This window comes from Passer domesticus, chromosome 4, assembly GCF_036417665.1.
Source record: "Passer domesticus isolate bPasDom1 chromosome 4, bPasDom1.hap1, whole genome shotgun sequence".
NCBI lineage: Eukaryota > Metazoa > Chordata > Aves > Passeriformes > Passeridae > Passer > Passer domesticus.
Genome location: NC_087477.1, coordinates 48,244,834 through 48,262,409, shown reverse-complemented (window position 1 = coordinate 48,262,409; position 17,576 = coordinate 48,244,834). Strand labels below are relative to the sequence as shown.

General features: G+C 52.9%; 1 protein-coding gene and 1 long non-coding RNA gene across 2 annotated transcripts; one reads left to right on the top strand and one right to left on the bottom strand.

Annotated features, from left to right (window-relative positions):
• Positions 1-769: 769 nt before the first annotated feature.
• LOC135299995 (uncharacterized) lies at positions 770-6,678 on the bottom strand. Its single transcript, XR_010361850.1, has 3 exons — positions 6,469-6,678; positions 5,969-6,061; positions 770-902 (listed from the first exon to the last, which is right to left on the bottom strand). It is a non-coding gene; the product is annotated as an uncharacterized LOC135299995 (long non-coding RNA).
• A 788-nt stretch (positions 6,679-7,466) lies between these two features.
• HAND2 (heart and neural crest derivatives expressed 2) lies at positions 7,467-9,766 on the top strand. The gene is made up of 2 exons (XM_064419321.1): positions 7,467-8,028; positions 8,978-9,766. The coding sequence occupies exons 1-2, from the start codon at positions 7,474-7,476 to the stop codon at positions 9,074-9,076; spliced, it is 654 nt and encodes a 217-aa protein (XP_064275391.1). The 5' UTR covers positions 7,467-7,473; the 3' UTR covers positions 9,077-9,766.
• The last annotated feature ends 7,810 nt before the right edge of the window (positions 9,767-17,576 follow it).

Below are 17,576 nucleotides of genomic sequence, written 5' to 3'. Positions count from 1 at the left end.
GAATTTACGGAGCTAATAACGAGATGTGTCACACCAGCGCGCACTGCGCGGGGGCCTGTGACACTACTTTCCATCGCTCCCATTTCTGCTGCTGTGTGAGCCTGCCCCGACACTCCTTCTCGCAACCTCGCACACGCTTCGTGCTCAATTAGCGCCTGTCTGAGCCCCGTGTTACACACGAATGAGACCTCGGGTAAAAATGTCGATGATATTTTGAAAGGCGCTAATGCCTGTGGGGGAATGTGGATCGCAGTCCTCTTCTGCAGGCTGCTTTCTCAACGTGCTAACACTTGAACGACATTGATATCTCCCCGTTCTCGATTTTATAAGTCAACTTTAGCTCCGAACAACGGGGCTTGGCTTTGCAACGAGTTGCCTGCAGCCTGTAGGGCCCTGGGATCTTACCTAGAGCATCTGAACGCCCCTCTTCCCGGGGCGCCAGCCCCTGCTCACACGGGAACCTCTGCCTGTTGATTGTATATATATGTCTGCATGTGTGTGTGTATATATATATATATATATATATATATATATGTGTGTGTGTGTGTGTGTGTGTGTGTGTGTGTGTGTGTATATGTGTGTGTATATGTATATGTATATGTATATGTATATGTATATGTATACGTATGTATGTATGTATACACACACCTGGACGGAGACCAAAACAAACTTTTAAGGAATACCTAATAAAAAGTGAGCATTGTCTCTCCCTAGAGGAAAGAAAAGGTGAGCTGCAGAAAAACAAAGTGTTGACTTAGTAAAATAAGTTCTGCAGGGTGATATAAAGTATTTATTTTTGTTGTCGCATTTACACCCACTCCTTTTGGCCGCAGCTCCGTTTCCCTCCAGGTCTGGGGAGGTACATGACATTCACCTCTCCATTTTCCAGCTTCTTAACTTTCCTGAAAAGAAGAATAAAGAATTTATTTTTTTTTTCCATCTAAAGCACAGCAAATAAACATTTTGTATATCCACAAATAGGTTGTATCATCGTATCATCTGTACGAACAAATTACGGTATGCGGCCGTGCGTTTCTAGTAAAATCTCCTGTATTCTGTTTACATTATAGCATTCCTGTTTGTAATTATTTTATTTTAATTTTATGTCACTTTTAACACAAGCCAGACTGGTTTTCCCTCCGTGTTTTGTACACAATGCTCTCTTTCTCGATAAGATGTTCTGTCCTATCTTTTCGCTTTTTTCTTTTAAAAAATGTTTATACTTCTCCAAGAGCAATTCTCCAATATTTCACTCTTGCATTTTAAGGACTTGTCCCTGTCTTGCTTTATTTGTTTGTGTGAAATTTAGTTTGAAAGGAGATCAGAGAGAGCAGGAGGGGTTTGTAATAAGAGAATGACCAAGTGACCTAAAGGCTGATTATATGTCATTAACTGGAGACTTGGTGTATCCAAATTACCAAAAAGACCTCACTCAGCCAGATCAATTACACCGAGATACGCATATAGGAATTGCGGTACGGGCTGATGCTTGCAACAAGTGTGCAGCCGACATTTGTAGGACTGAGCTGCTGGATTTTCGGACGAGCCCGTGTGTTGCAGCCGAACCCGGGCAGCGGGAGCGGGGCGCAGCGCAGATAAGGGACACCGGCAGGACGACACCGACATTTTGGGCAGAGTAGTTAGGGCCAAATTGCGGCTAATTTTCACTGCTCCAGAGGGATTTTTCTCTTAAGCCAAGCGAGGTTACCTTTGATCTATGTAGGCTTCTTAAACCCCAGCCTCGTTAAATGGAGACTTTCCATGAAGAATGACAATAGAAGTGTAGATTTTTGTTAATCTAAACACAAAACGATGCCAGCCTAGCCTTCCTCTTCCTCCACCGTCTGAACTTCAGATGCTGGACGACAAAATATTCGTTAATGAAGGCAATTACATTCGCGAGCTATTTCATCAGAGTCGAGCTCAAGAGCAAATTAAGATGTTCTTTCCCGGGAATACAAACAAATATTAAGTGGGGAAAATAGCGTGTTTTTCTGTATGCGTGTTTGTGTTTACACATGCATGCATGTATGGGAGATGCACGTAACAATTCCAATAAATAGAGACACACTGTGTTCACTGCAGAATTTTGTAAGGTCTTTATTACTATTCTTCTGACAAAGACGAGCTCTTGGTTGGAACTCGTTATGTTTTTCTTTTCTTTCCCTGATTCCTGTCCAGGGTCTAAATGCAACTCTGGATGCTCAGTCACAAATATAAGCAATCCTCGAATAATTGCTTGCACATGCAGTGGTAAAACGCGTAGGGGTCCCGCGCTTACTGCCAATCATTGCGACTTACGAATTGGTCAGTGTCTTGGTGTCTTGGTTTTTTCTCATCCCTGATCTTCTTTTTTCTTTTTTCTCTTTTTTCTTTTTTTTTTTCTTCTTTTTTTTTCTTTTTTTTTTAATACACAACGGCTGCGAGATTATCATGCCTGAAATATGTGGGCGTTCATTACCGATAATAGTAACGTAAACCAGGGTTCCTTCACCTCCAAGGGCAGCGATTAATTCGGGCCTGCTGGGCCCGATCCCTCCCTCTGCCCTGGGCGTTGAAATACAGGTTGTGTGAGCACAAGAGAGGGTGCAAGCCAGGCCTATTAGGCACAAGTCCTTTTCATTAACCCGCACTGACAGGTTGACCTCCAAATCATATTTCTCAGTGCCTTTTTTCAAAAATCCCTTTTCTTGCATGTTTGTGCTCTTTCAGTAACTCCTAAGCGACGCCCCAGGTATAGGATGCATGGCATCCCTGGGACACAGGATGCTTCAGCATCCCCGAATCCATCCGAGAATGATACCCCTTTCTGATACGTTTGGTCCCGGGTCAATGACATCATGCACTCTATAAATTCAAGCCCGTCTCGGCTTTTCGAGCCGTGCACCGGGCGGCTGAGCGATGCGGTGGGCAGCCGGGAGAAAGGAGAATCGGCACCCCCGTTCTTAGGGAGCTGCGGAAAAGGAGAGACGCCGAGAGAGCTGCACGGCCAGGGCAGCGCCTCAAAAGCAAAGGACGGGGTGTCCTTGGGGTGCTTTCGTGTGTCTGATTATTTCTTGGCTTTAATGAAAATTATGGAAGGAGATCCCGGTGCTGCTGTACGGAGCAGGAATGGGTACGCCTGGCGTCGGTACCGGGCACCCCAGTGGCGGCTGCGGCTCCCGCCGCTGCCCTGTCCCCACAATCCTCCCAGCGGTTTCGGACGCTCCTCAAAAGGAAGGTGCGGTCCAGAAGCGAATGAGCGGGCTCGCTGCCCAGGCACCGGTGAGGCGCCTCTCTGCCCCTGGCCTGCTCCTCGCAGGGCCTGGCCAGTGCAGTGTTCCCAGGTCAGCCAGCCCGGGAGTCCCCAGCAGATGTGGGTTTCCGACCACCCAGCGTCGGCATCCCTTCCCCGTTTCCATACGGTTTTCCCCGACTGATTCGGAGAAATTAGCTTAATTTGCAATTTAGCTTAATTCACACAAGCCCGGGAGGGAGGAGGGGGGAGCACAGCTCTATTGTTCTGTTATCCCAGCTCCCACCCTGCTCTTGGCCCGGAGGAGAGAAGTGACCTGGCGATAAGCGGCGCGGCGGCGACCGAGCGCCGGGGCGGGCAGCGGGTGGCCCCGGCGGCGCGGAGCGGGCTCCGGCCCGCCGCCCCCCGCCGCGGCTCCGGCCGCAGCCCCGGCCCCCGCCGGGCACCCACCGGGGGGCAAGGGCAGCCCCTGCCTCCCGCTCGGCCCCGCGGAGGGCTGCGGGGCTGGAGAGGCAGGAGCCGCAGGGCACAGCCTGATGATACAGCCTCCCCACACACACCGATTGCCGAGAAAATAAAATAAAATATATTTTTAAAGGCGGGTGAAGGAAGAGAAAACCAGCCTCGGCACGGTCTCCACCAAACTTTCTTTATTATAGCAAGCTAGGAGAGTCCTGTTTGGCAGCAGAATCCAAATAAATCGCCGCCTAACATGCAACTATTTTGGCAGGGAAATAAAGTGACATAAGACTAGGGTTTCTTTTTCTTTTCTGTTTTTTTCTTGGTTTGTTTGGGGTTTTTTTTAACCATATGATTTGTGCACAAAAAAAGAATTCTAATCAAATAATTAAGTGTAAGATTAGTAAAATGATTGTGCTTTTAGCGGACTTTGAGCATAGTATTGGGAAAGGTACTTTGAGCTGCAGAGTTTTTCAATGCGTGGATCAAACAGAAAAGGCTACAACCCATGATGGGAAATCCTGAGCATTTAAAAGCTGAAGGAGGACAAGAGAGTTGCATTTGCTCTAAAACTCGCTTAATAAAACTCATAAATAACTGCTGGGATAAGAGGGAAATATATATATATAAGATCCTTCTGGGTGCTTTATCTAGAGATCCTCTTTCTCCAAAGTTAATTAAGCAATCACGACGCTAGCTTTGGAGACTGGTGTTCTGATCGATATCTCCCGTATATTTCATTACTTTTTCTCTGTCTCATGTTTTCCGTTTCCTTCATCATCAGAGATGCTATCAGAGCGGCAGTAGTGTCTTGTCACAGAGACTGTCACAGCTGCAGTCTAACCTGCAGTGCATCGCAAAGCTCGTACAAAAACAGGGAGCGTGTAAAGAAACACACGCCCGTTTGCAAGCCAGTATAACTTTCCGGCCTTGACAATGTCCACTTCTTCTTCCCATCAAGAATATATCGCAGCAAAACAAAGCTGGAGAACCGCTGCAGAAACTGGGTGGATTTCCAAGCTGCGCCCTGCAGACATCCCAAGCGGCGGGGACACGCTGCCTGGCCGCTCCAGGGCTCTGCCTGCGCGGTCTGCCCACGGCCTTCCTTACATTTAAAGGACTGCAGGCACATTCTTTCCTTGGGATAACACAATATATACACGTGTGCTTGTGCATATATAGATACAGATATCCATCAGCTGGCTACAAGCATGTGTGTGTACGTATAAGATATATGTGTATATACATCAATTCTACATCTGGACTAGTTTTTCACTTTCGTACTCAGTTTACACCCAGACGCTCTCGCATATGTGTATATGCTTATAAAAACCTTCGCCTGCATGTCTGTGCTCCGTGCACGTCTCCTCTCTAGGTCCGACTCCACACTCCCCGTCCTGCCGGACCTCGGGGCCGGCACTCTTCCTCGCCTTTAGCATTCCCCCGACGAAGCAGCTCCCGCGTAGCGCAGCAGGCTGCTCCTTGGCGGCCGGCCTCATCCGTGCGCTGCCCGCAGGGCATTCCCCGCCGAGAGCCCGCAGACGCACTCGCAAAGCGCCCGGGTCACAGCAAGCCGCCGTGTACCATCGGCAGCCCTCTCCACGCCGGGACCGCCCGAGCTCATCCTGCCTCTTCTCCCCGGGCATCGAGTTGATTTTCGCCCTCTTCCCACCACCCAGCGCTTTCCCCGAGGTGCCCCCACAGCCTCTGCTGAGGGGCCGGAGAGCGCATTAAGCTGCTGCAGAAATTGGACCACAGTTCTTGCTGCCTTCTTTCGCAGACTCCTCCATCTCTATCTTTCTCTTTCTTTAATTTATGACCTCTCAGCTCCTGTTGACACAGTTTTCCACACTGCCTATATTGTAGAACTGCATTACAATATACGCCGAATCAGCCTAGGCGTCAGCCAGCACAAGTAAGAGTGGGTATTTGGTATTTCGCAGCTATTTAGTAATGCTCGGCTCCATTTGAGGATGACAACAAATGTACCTCGCTTCCTAGTTATCCACCAGTTACAGCTTGAGATCCATTTTTCTTTTGTAATATCTTCAAGCTTGCTGAAGCAAAGCACCTAAATAGCTACAGGAGATTTCCTCCTTGGCCTGGCTGTTAAGCAAACATTTAACTACTCCCTTTCGATAACTAAACCTGCTTTCCGCAGATGCTGGTCTTTTTTATTGCAGAAGCAGGAATGCTGAGAAATATTTATATATTTGTTAGTAAAAGCTAGAAAATTAGCTCGGAACATGCTGTAAAAAATATTCGGTTACTTACCGATCATACCAGCTCAAGAAGCATGAACCCGATTTCAGGCGCGTCAGTCACTCGGGTGAAGGCTGCTGGAGGTGCACAGGCGCAGGCAGTAAGCTGGAAAAGAATCAGTTAGAGTCGGACTTATTGTTGAAGTCTCAAAACAATTCTTTCAAAACCATCCCGGTCCAAGCCCCGCGCGCTCCCCTGCCTCGGTCAGCCAGGAGGCGCGCAGCCCGAGCCAGCCCGTGCTAACCCGGGTCGCAAGCCGGGTGACAGGCGAGGCAGAGCCGCTTCGCCTCCCTCCTCACGGAAACCAGTGATATTGTGGTGTGTATTAGCCAGCAATACGAGCGCTGCTGGGGCATGCCTGTAGCAGCCGGGCATCGATGAAGTGCCCTCCGAAGCCGGTTTTATTTGTTCCTCTACCGGACCGGCACAAAACACTTCGCCAAAGCAACCTCAGAGCTTATCAAGCTTTCACATAGACTTTTGCCAAGAAACTTCTGGGATCCATACTGTACCTGGTTTGAGATTATCCGATATTTAAGTTTTAACGAGTTTGTATGGGGTTTTTTTGTTGTTTGGGGTTTTTCTTTTTTTCTTTTTTTTTTTTTAATGCAGATTTTACTGTAAGGCATCTGCTAAACACTTGCATTAACCTCTGCCTCCATGATAATTTTTCCCCCCTTGTTTTAATTACATTAGGGATGCGGAGGGGCAGCCAATCCTAAAAGAGGAGCTCGGCAATTAGCAGAGCGAACATCAAAAAGTTTTATTGCGGAGGGCGGCGGGCTCCGCCCCCGCCCCGGCCATTGGCGGCCGCCGCTTCTGACGACATATATTAACCCGAGCGGCCCTAAACATGTAGCTGTACATGGAGATCGGGCCGGGGAGCCCTGCCAGTGCCCCGCCGCCGCCCGCCGCCGCCGCGCCCGGCCGAGCGGCGCGGATGCGCCAGAGGAGCGCGGGGGCGCAGAGCCGCGCGGCGCGGCGGGCAGCGATGCGAGCGCCCGCCCCGCACTGACGGCCCCGCCGCCGCGCAGGGCAGAGCCAGCGCGCCCGCCCCGAGCCGGGGGCGCATGGAGGGGGGCCGCGTGTAAGTACCACCCGGCCGGGCCGCCGCGGACTTGGCGAGAGCGGAGGGAAGCAAGAGGCGAGGAAGATCCCAGGCTGGGAAGCCAAGCCATTTTGTTTTGGTCGACATCTCTCCGTAGTTTTGTTGTTTTTTTTTTTTTTTTTCCTGTGCGCGCTTCCTCGAAGACCCGGCCCCGGGCGAGGAGGAGGAGGAGGTGGAGGCACAACGCATGAGCGGCGGCGGCGGAGCCCGGGGAGGGGGGATCGCTCGGGCACCCGCGGGGACTCTGCAGCAGCGCCCTATGGAGAGGCAGCGGGCAGCGGGGCAGTGCTGAGGGGTGAGCGGCGGGCAGCATCTCCCGCCGCTGCGACGGGGGTGGGGGGCGGGCGGGGAGGGGAAGCCTTTGTTTTGGGGCCCGGGGGGGCGGGGTGGGGTGCTCTAGGGAGCGGGGATGAGTCTAGTGGGCGGCTTCCCCCACCACCCGGTGGTGCACCATGAGGGCTACCCTTTCGCTGCCGCCGCCGCTGCCGCCGCCGCCGCCGCCACCCGCTGTGGCCACGAGGAGAACCCCTACTTCCACGGCTGGCTCATCAGCAGCCACCCAGAGATGTCCCCCCCCGACTACAGCATGGCTCTGTCCTACAGCCCTGAGTACGCCAACGGGGCGCCGGGCATGGACCACTCCCATTACGGGGGGGTGCCGCCCGGGAACGGCCCGCCCGGGCTCGGGGGGCCCCGGCCGGTGAAACGCAGGGGCACGGCGAACCGCAAGGAGCGGCGCAGGACTCAGAGCATCAACAGCGCCTTCGCGGAGCTGAGGGAGTGCATCCCCAACGTGCCCGCAGACACCAAGCTCTCCAAGATCAAAACCCTCCGTCTGGCCACCAGCTACATCGCCTACCTCATGGACCTGCTGGCGAAGGACGACCAGAACGGGGAGGCGGAGGCTTTCAAGGCAGAGATCAAGAAGACAGACGTGAAGGAAGAGAAGAGGAAGAAAGAGCTGGTCAGTGCTTCGGAGCGGGACGGGGCGGGACGGGGCGGGGGAGCCGCGGAGGGGAGGCTGCTCGGTCGCCCGCCGGCGCCCCATCCGAGCGCACCCGGCTCCTAGCTGGGCAGAGTCGCCGGGGAATGTCCACGGGGGACACCTCGGTCCCACCGCTCCCTGGCCGTAGCGGCAGGCCAAAAGCGGGACCGTGCACAGCCGCGAGCGGCCGTCGGCCTCCGGATCCGACCCGGAGGCTGAGAGCAGCCGCGGGAAAAGCTGCCGCAGTAGGGCACCCCGGGGAGGTTATTCCCGGGCTGCTGCTTGTCCCGTATCCCAAAGCGTGATCTCGCAGGAGGCAAGCCTCTGCTCTCTTAAATGAAAATGTGGAGGCATGATTACCTGCTAAGCCTAGCCCAGCTTTAAGCCTTCGGCAGATACGAGGTTCGCAGCGAGAGGCTTTCCTGCCTCTGCACGCCGCGCTTCAACTTTTTTGATTTTTAACGGGACAGTCGGCTTAGGCCAGGCAGCGCAAGCCCAATTTCGTGTAGGCCCCATGGCGTGCTCGCGTGTGATTGACCCCCGCACATGTTACTGGCCGCAAGTCCGATGTTTTGCCCCGGTACGTGCCGGTGCCAGCTTCTCCCGGCACTCAGGGAGGAGATGGTTATGGGGGGCCCTCTCGCAATCCCCGTGGATGGCTGGCGCTTCTGAGCCTCCAGCCCCGCGCTCCGGCTGCAGCGGGGTGGCACGGAGCGGGAATTGGCCTCCGCCGGCCGCGGCTTCTCCCGCGGCGGTCCCCGTTATGTCTCTTGAAGCCCGCAGGCCTCGATGAGCTCGGGTCTCCTCGTAGTTTTGGATCTCGAAGCAGAGCAGACGCGACCTAGAAAGGGGAGGAATATATCTAACCTTTTTTTCTCTCCTCTCCCCTTTCTGTTTCTCTCTCTCCCCTCGCATCCTGTCTCCCCAGAACGAAATCTTGAAAAGCACAGTTAGCAGCAACGATAAGAAAACCAAAGGGAGGACTGGCTGGCCGCAGCATGTCTGGGCTTTGGAGCTCAAGCAGTGAGCACGGCAGGACTGGAGGAGCCGTCCTCTCAGTCTCGGTAGTGAGCTCTCCTCTGAGGACTCTTTGTATTTGGAATAATCCAGTTTATTTATGTGCAATTTCTCCCCCAACCCCCCAAAATGTGGATATTTGAAGGAGAGGGAAAAAGCATTCCATATATGAAGAGGAAACTCCATCTTGGTAAGGGGTAATGTCTCTAAATGTTTCGTGAATGTTATTTGCTCTGTATAAAACACGTGGGGAAAACAGAACCATAGAAAAGGAAAAAAATCCCTCCCTGGCATTAGTGTGTATGTGAAGTGTATCTTTAATACTTGGCCTTTTGGATATAAATATTCATGGGATTATAAAGCTATATTTCAACAGAAGCAGTTGCACCAATGTTTCGATTGACTCGGTATTTAGTGTTGTAATTTTGTTGTGGTCGTTCAGTATTTGAAGATGTTTTCAACAGTTATTGGTTATGTGCACTTCCGTCCGTAAGGGAAAAAGTGGAATCTAATTAATATTGAAGGTGTAAACGTTGTAAGTACTCAATAAACCACTGTGTGTGTTTTTTACAAAACAAAAGAAAAAAAAAAGAAAAAGAAAAAAAAAAAAGAAAATCCAAATCTTTTTATGTTTTATACCTCAAAATGTTTTGAATAACAGCGTTGTTTATGGCTTTTTTTTCATAATATTTAAAATATTCGGAAGTAAACTAAATTATAAAGATGGCTCCTAATTTTATTTTTAAACAAGTGACTGAATGAAAGGAGGGGTAGAGGGAGGGATCTCTCAGCCCCGTGAGTGTTGAACAGAAAGCGGCAGTTCATCTGAATAGGAATTCCTTGTGGTGGTGTTCTCCATGCAGGAGACCTACTGCGAGCGGGAAGCGGACAAGGGTGCAAACCCGGGCGGGGCAGGAGCAGCAGCCGCGCGGGTTTGGTGCCGCCGGAGCCCGGGCGGTGCCAGGAGCGGGCCCGGAGCGGGGGCGGCGTCCCGGAGAGGGCCCGGAGGCAGGCGAGGGAGGCTGGCGAGCTTTGCTCGGTGTGATTGTGTAGCAGGTAATTCTACGTCAAGGAAGAAAGAGCGAACAAGGCAAGGGATTTGCGGGGGTCTGGGGTGGGGGAGGTGGGGAGGGTGTGCTGTAGGGAATAGGTAAGATTTACAATGAGCTACGATGAACTTAATATTAACTTTGTGGTTCCTAAAACTCTCCTGGGTTGCACGTTTCCAGTACGCCACAGCGAGTGTAATTATTTTGAACCTTTTTTATCCAGCTGCGAACTGCAGCAGCCCACGCTCTGGCTCTTTTTAGTGCGTTCATTGCTTCACCAAGATCTTTCTTCCCTTAAATATTTCGCCGCGTCTATCGAATCCTTTACAAGGATCCCGGTGCCATTCTGGCGGCTTTTCTGCTCCCCAGTACCAGGGCGAGCTGCAGAGTTCAGTGCTGGGAAATGCGTGGCATCCTTCTGTATCGTAGGAACGCAAGGGAAAAAATGAGTGGTTTTCACTAAAGGAAGCTGGTCTAGGTACTTTTTGTCCATTCCTGATTAAGGGCAATATTTTCCACCTTTTCAATAATAAAATCAGGGCTCGTATTTTAAACTTTTACCTAAATCGCTTCAGGCTGGGTCTCTCTCCAGGTCCAGGGCCGCGTACCTGCCGGCCTTCCCGTGCCACCGCGCCTAAGGACGTGGTGCCCAACCAGACCCAGCAGTAAGCGTAGGTAGATGTGCAATTGCCCATAAAAAGATAAGGGAGCCCCTGCGCCGTTTCGCCGCCCCTGCTGACAGTGAGGAGGTTGCGGGGTTACAACAACCAGACAAAAGTGATGTGCCCTCCCTCCCGTCGGGTCAGGCAGCCCGGCTCTGCTATCCGGCGTGGGTCTGTGTTTACAGACACTTGCCTCTGTTTATAACACTTGGAGAGAAGAATCTGCCCCCTTGTTTGCTTTTCCTTGCCTGTTAGTTGCCCAGCTGATGAACTGGAGCTTCTCGCACTCTGCGTTCCCTGCTCAAACAATTTGTTTTGTTTTGGATTTTTTTTTAATTTTTGTTTTTTGGTAGCGGCACAGGAAAAAATACAAGGGGTGGCTGCGAATGCTGTGGTGGGGCACATCATGGGCAGCCTCTCTGCAGGTACTGTGTCCTCCCTCGACCAAGTCTGTGGGCTGCAACTCCTCCGGGGGATGCGCGGTAGGGCCGGCGAGCGGCTCCGGTATCCAGCCTCCAAATTGGAGAGAAAACGCCTGTCCAATATTTCCACATTAATAATTTTCCGGTTTTGTAACGTCAGTTTATCAGAACAGGGAGCCCCTCTGATCCGCCAGGGAGGATCTCTTTTAATTGCTCACTAACGAGGATGTTGCTATTTTCTCAGGAGCAGCCATTCCCTCAGCTAAATCACAGGAGCCCTAGACAGACCGGAGCCGACAAAAATGTAGGTTTTGACGTTAAAAGCTAAATGGGGAAGCAGAAGGTAAATTGATGGTCGATGGGGATGTCAGTGCCCTGGCCTCAGCTCTCCGCCGGCGGAGCCGAGGCCTGATAACAGCGGAGAGCTGCGCTCCGCATCCTGCCCGCACCCGGGGCATCGGCGTCCCGCCATCCGTCCGGTAATTCCTCGGGGCCAAAACATTTTTGGGAGATTTTACCTAGGTTAAAGGCACGTGAGAGGAGGGATAGCAGCCTTTCCCACCCTGCGACTTTTCTCTGTGGGTGCAGGGAGGAAGAGAGAAGGGAGGGCAGGGTGGAGAGCAGCCGGGTCGCTGAAGCGCTGTCCCCTCAGGTTGACTCCCGGGTCCGTGTTTTAGGCTTGTAGCCTCGTCTCATGGCTAAGGGAGCGAGGCCCTCTGCTCTCTTTCAAGAGAACACAGCATTTTCATTTTTTTCTACCCTTGAAAAGGAAGAGCGACAAAACTCCCCCGGGTGAAGTCCCGCCTCCCCTTCCCTCCCCGGGAGCGGCCCCTCGGTTCCCCGGGGTGCGGGCCCGGCTGCGGCCCCGAAACAGCGCGCTCGCCCCCTCGCAGGGAGGCGAGGACCTCCCCAGCGGCTGCGTGTCTCCTGGGGCCCCGGGGAAAACAGCAGCGTGGGTTTTTAGTGCTCGTCCGGATTTTGGAAAGCGGGGAAGCAGCGAGGGGCCGGCTCTGTGCTCCGCTGCTGGCAGCGAGCCTATCAGACGCTGGCAGTACCGAGTTTTGGGGGACTCTGCAACATGCGGGACCTCGTTGCTGTCGGATGTGTATGCCATGCCTGCACTCCGGCAAGCAAAAGAGAAAAAAAATGTGGCGAGGCTTTTTTTCCTTCGTTTTCCTTAGTGTTGTGGTCTGGGGATCTTTTTTTTTTCCACATGTACTCCCCTCTCCCCCGTGGTTCCCAGGAGCTCTTCTTTGCCTCAAAAGATTATTGCAATAATTATTTCTCGTTTGATACCGTTGTCAAAGAGGTGCACTGGGGCCTCTCGGCCAAGCCAAAGGCACCCCCAGAAGGAACGCTGGGCCATACGCGGGATATAAACAGGACTAGGGGATGCCATGGAGACATCATGAACTTGAAAGGTGCGCAGGGAGGTGGGGAGAAAAGGTTAATAGTGAAACCTCTAAGCAAAATATCCTCCTTTTGCGCTTGGAAACCTAACCTTAATCCTCCTTTTTCACACGTACTCGCCCAGCGACTCACAAATACCCCCAGAAGAAATCTCCAAGTAGCGATGGGAAGGAAACGCATTTTGCACGCCTCCAGACATAATCCCCTCTGCTGTAACGAAGGGCTTATCAATGTTTTATATATTTTTAATTTGGGAATTTTTTTTTTCTGCAGTCCGTGAAATATACGCCTTTCCAAACCAGCTCCGATCTTTTCTATTTCTAATTGGCCAATTATGTTCAGCTTGTCACATACAATGGAGAGTAAAGCGGAGTTATCTGAATTATATATTCACATAAATTTTAGCAAAGCCGAGTGATGCGCGAGGCCAGCGGATTTCTGAGGTTCCCTGTGCCTCCCTCCTTCCAAAGCAGCGTGGTGTGTGTCTCCCTCTTCCTCAGTTTTCCCTCCCCCAACCCCGTTTTCCTCGAGAAATACCATTGCTTTGATGATGCGATTTTTAGAGCATTGATTACAAATTTATTCTCAGACACTATATAAGTCTTTATATCTGCTATTAGAGACATCTGGGAATAATTAGAGCCGTCCCTCCCCCGGCTCTGCTCCCTCTATCTTGCAGCGAGGAGCTAGAGACATGTTGACGTCAGATCAGACGGCTCGGAGCCATCCTGCTCTCCACTTGGGTGTAATCACGGCGATGCTTTCCAAGCCCCGGCCCGGCCAGCTGGGATGCGGGTGCAGCGGGACGCGGCACTCCAGCCCCGAGGCTCCTCGGTACAGCCCGGTTTTGAGCCCCGAAGGCTCCGACTCTTCTGAGTTTGCTGCCGAGGTTGTTTGTTTATGAGTGTGTTTGGGACGTGGAGAAAGCAGGAGCGGTGCATTCCGCGGGCGGGTTACTCCCCATCCGCCCCGCTCCCCCCGGCCCAGCGCTTGCTTTATCTCTGCCCGATTTCTCCCAGCGCATTCACTCGAAGCGCTGTCTTCCAAAATAAATATCGAGCCAGGCAGTTTTCCACCTTGTGTCTTGGCAGGGAGAAATTAGCCCAACAAAGTGCAACGCTTACGTGCGGGCAGCCGCAGGCGCGCCGACACCCCGTTATCCAAAGTGGCAGTCAGGTTTAGAACGAGCCGGGAGAGTTGGAGGCTGCTGTAGAACAAGACAATTCCCTACCCAAACGGCAGTGCTGCTGGCAAGGAGATGGCTTTGCACCTGCTATTAAATCCTAATGAATCGCCTCTAATTGAGAGCTGGGGCTGGCTGGCGGTCACGTTGAACAGCCAGCCTTGGCTCAGCGGGACCCAAACCGACGTTTGATGCGCTTATTTTGACAAACTTTTCACTTTACGATTTTTTTTTCATCTTTCGTATCACTCAATTTTTTTTCCCCCAAGGAGATAAAAAAATAATTGAATAAATACAACTTAAGCCTCCACTGGCTGTGCGCAGTCTTGGACGGCTGACACTTGTCCAGCTGTACATTACAATCAGTGCTACTAGCAGGAAGGAGGGGCGGGGGGGTGGATAAGAAAGCAGTTGATCTCGTCTCCAGAGGAAAAAGATAATGTTAGACAATTTATCTGAAGGATTAAATTCTCGCGGTAAAATACGCTTGCCAGGAGGAGGGAGAAAAGAAAAACAAAGCCCCATGTGACCCTAAAAACAAATTTAAAAATACTTCCATTTCTTTGTTCCAGCAGAATAAAATAAAATAAACCCCCTAGGATACCGCAACGCTCCTCTGTGTCTATCCGTAATCTCGAAAGGAAAAGGAACATTTCCTTTCTGAATCAGTGCAAACGGTATGCTGTGAGCTCGGCTTCCCACCACAGCCACCGACCCAGGGAGTCGGGCGGGAGTAAGTGAATTTTTTAAAAGCTGTTGAAGTACAGGGAGAAAGGAAGAAACAAAACAAAACAAAACAAAAAAAAAAAAAAAAAGAAAAAAGAAAAGGAAGAAAAAGACTCCCAATCAGAAACAAACCAGCAAAATCCCATTTCTCCCTTTATGGAGACCTCCGACTGGTGGCGGCTCTGTGGCAGGGCTGAGGCTGTCGTCTCGGCACCTCTCCCCGGGGAGTCAGCCCCGTGTCCTGGGCCAGGAGCCGTCTCCCCGGCGGGAGAGGCCGTGGGTCGGGCGGAGAGCTGCCGTGTCCCGCCGGGGCACGCAGGGCTCTGCGGGCCGGAGCGGCCTCCTGGGAGCAGCAGTAATGTGTTAGCGAAACAATGGAGATCAGCGGGCCCGCTTCTCGGAGCCCTTCGACTGCTAACCGTGGAGGCTGTTCAAAGCAGAAACAAGCCCCTCCGTTGCCCAAAAGACTCGATAGAAAAATGTACAATTCAATTTTAATGCAGAGCAGTAGAATGGTTTCGCCTGTCTCGTCTATTGGGCGAACATGTGGGGGTAATAGAGAGGCCGACTCTCCTATAGGGGTCTCTATTTGCATGCCGTATGTGGCTATAGGCTGCAACAGCTGCTTATAATGAACTTCTTAAAAAAGATAAATACATGTGCAAACCCAGAGAAGTTTTCTAAAACCGGCCTAAAAGACAATGAAATGTCCTGCCAGAAAATACAGGAGGCGGAAGAGATTTTAAAAAAAATAATATTAGGTGCTCCCCCCAGAAGCCTCTAGCCTTCGCAGAGTTGCTGGCAGCGCTGCCCGAAGGAGGACCCCGGCAGCTGGGGGGATGCTGGAGGCCGGGGACGCCCGGGGGTCGGGCGGTGATGGGGGGAGGTGGTGTCTGGAGCGGTCTGGCAGGGGCGAGCCGAAGCACACGGCTCGGCCTTGACTGCCTCTCTCCCAAATCTGGTTTTCATAGAGACGCGCAGTAATTACCTAAAGCCATAACTGTCTCCGAAATTATTCATTAAAGTCATTCCCGGGAATCTAGTGTCGCGAGAGCCTACATTTATGGCCTTTGCGCCCTCCGAGCATGACATCGTCTCTCGCCTTGCGTCCTCGGCGGCGGAGCGTTCAGCATCGCGAAGAGGAAGGGGGAGACCGGGCTGCTCTCTCTTGCCTTCCCCTCGGTGTGTTTGTTTGCGGGGGCTCAGGTTGCTTTCCCCCTTTTGGCAGAGGAGAGCGATGCAACCCGGCAGATACCCTGGGAGCGAGGAGGGTATTTTGGGGAGTTGCAGTGTTGTGCGGAAGATCATGTCTGTGCCCTGTGGTGCTGTCAGCGGTGACAGATCCCAGATGCCGTCGCTACTGTATGGCAGATTGAGTTTCTCAGCAGAAAACTCTCTCCCTCCCTCCCAAACGTCTTCAAAAACCTTCTCCAGATACTGCGGGTCACTTCGGCTCAAACGGGGAGAGAAAGGGGGAAAAAAGGCTTTTGCTCTCTCCTCCCTCTCTCTTCCTCGCCTCGGAGCTCTCTGGGGTGCGCGGGGGGCCATGACCGGGCCCTTGTGCACCCGGGGGGCTGAGGCGTCCCCTCTCCCCCCCGTCCAGCTGAGAGCCCGTCGCCGAGCACGGGGACCGTCGTCCAGGTAAGCGGGGGGCGGCGGGGCCGGGGCCGAGGCCGGCGGCCGAGCGAATCCCCGAGCCGGTCCCTCCTCCCCCGCTCGGATCTCGCCGCCAGAAAGGAGTTTCCCGAAGCTGGGGGCTGAGGTGCCCCCTTGTCCCAGACGCGGGGACGGGGTGGGAGTGGGGGCACAAGGCAAGACCCGCGGCCGTGTCCCGCCCGCCGCGGCGGGAGGCAGGAACCGGGACCCGGACCCGCCCTGAGCGCCCGAGCCGGCGGGACGCGGGCTACCGGGGGTGAATCTGGGGGCTTTAAACGGGGAACCGGAGGAAGAACCGGAGGAGCAGGGGAAGGCTGGCCGGCGGGCGCTGGGGGCACACCCGGCCGGCTTGCTGGGGACCAGGAGGACGGGCCAGCTGCGAATCCACGGGGGCCGGCAGCCGGGGTCCCGGTAAGCGGCGGAGGTCGGGACATCCCCCCCGCTCTTCCCTCCTCCCTGCTTTTTTTCACGTCTTAAATGCAAGAGGGTTGTGTTTTAACAGCTCTGTCTTTCCGAGACATATAATGAATTTCAACATTCCTGTCCTCCCACCTCCATAAAATATTGATGCCTCCCGAGTGCCCAAATCAGAGATAATCGGCTGTAGCGTCTCCTGGAGTTCTTCTTCCCTCTCCGTGCAAGTGGGTCAGTGCTCGAGGGCTCGTTGTGGACCGTGGTTGTGTAGCTCTCTCTTCCCTACCTTAGAGAAGCAATGCCCTTGCAGTGTATGGCGCCAGGGGGGACTCCTGTCTGTGCACAAGCCCTCAAAACACTTCCCAGGATGGCGGGGCAGGCCCACTGCTCCCGATGGGCGATTTGGTGCGGCAGCCCTGGGGTCGGAGTAACCCCTTGAGGAGCGCCCCGGACCTCATTCCCCCTAATTTCCCTCTGGATGGAAGCAACCTCATTTCGTTCGTGCCTGTTGGAAACGGTTTCAACTAACCCTGCTCTCGGTCCTTCCTTCCCCAAATGAATTGAAGGGCTTTAATTCACCCGCTCGCACACCCCCTCCCCCTCCCCTTTCCTTTTGTCTTTTTTTTTTTTTTTTTTTTAAGGCAACTCTTGCCTTTAGCAGAAGTATAATTGTGACCCTGCCTGATCCACAGAGCCTCCTGTTGGGAGCAGTTAGCTGTGGTTGCATTAGGCCAAAGGACCTCCCAAGTGGCGGTGGCCTGGGTGTCATAGGAAGGGACTCTGCACATTGTCCATTCTTTCTCATCAAAGTCCCAGGCACCGTGGAGCCAACAGTTTGGTGAAGAAGGAAAATAGTAAACAAGCTTTCCCCCTCCCTTCCCAATCCAGCAGCCCCGAGATCTTCCTAGGACGCAGAAAAGGGAACAAACTTTTTCATAACTTCAGTTCTACGGTGTGATTTACATTTCCGGCTGCTCTGTCAGACTGG

Bases quoted from the DNA above. Each gene is read 5' to 3' on its own strand.
- HAND2 (XM_064419321.1), top strand. From the start codon at position 7,474: ATGAGTCTAGTGGGCGGCTTCCCCCACCACCCGGTGGTGCACCATGAG. The intron at 8,029-8,977 runs GTCAGTGCTTCG...CTGTCTCCCCAG, and splicing joins AGAAGAGGAAGAAAGAGCTG to AACGAAATCTTGAAAAGCAC.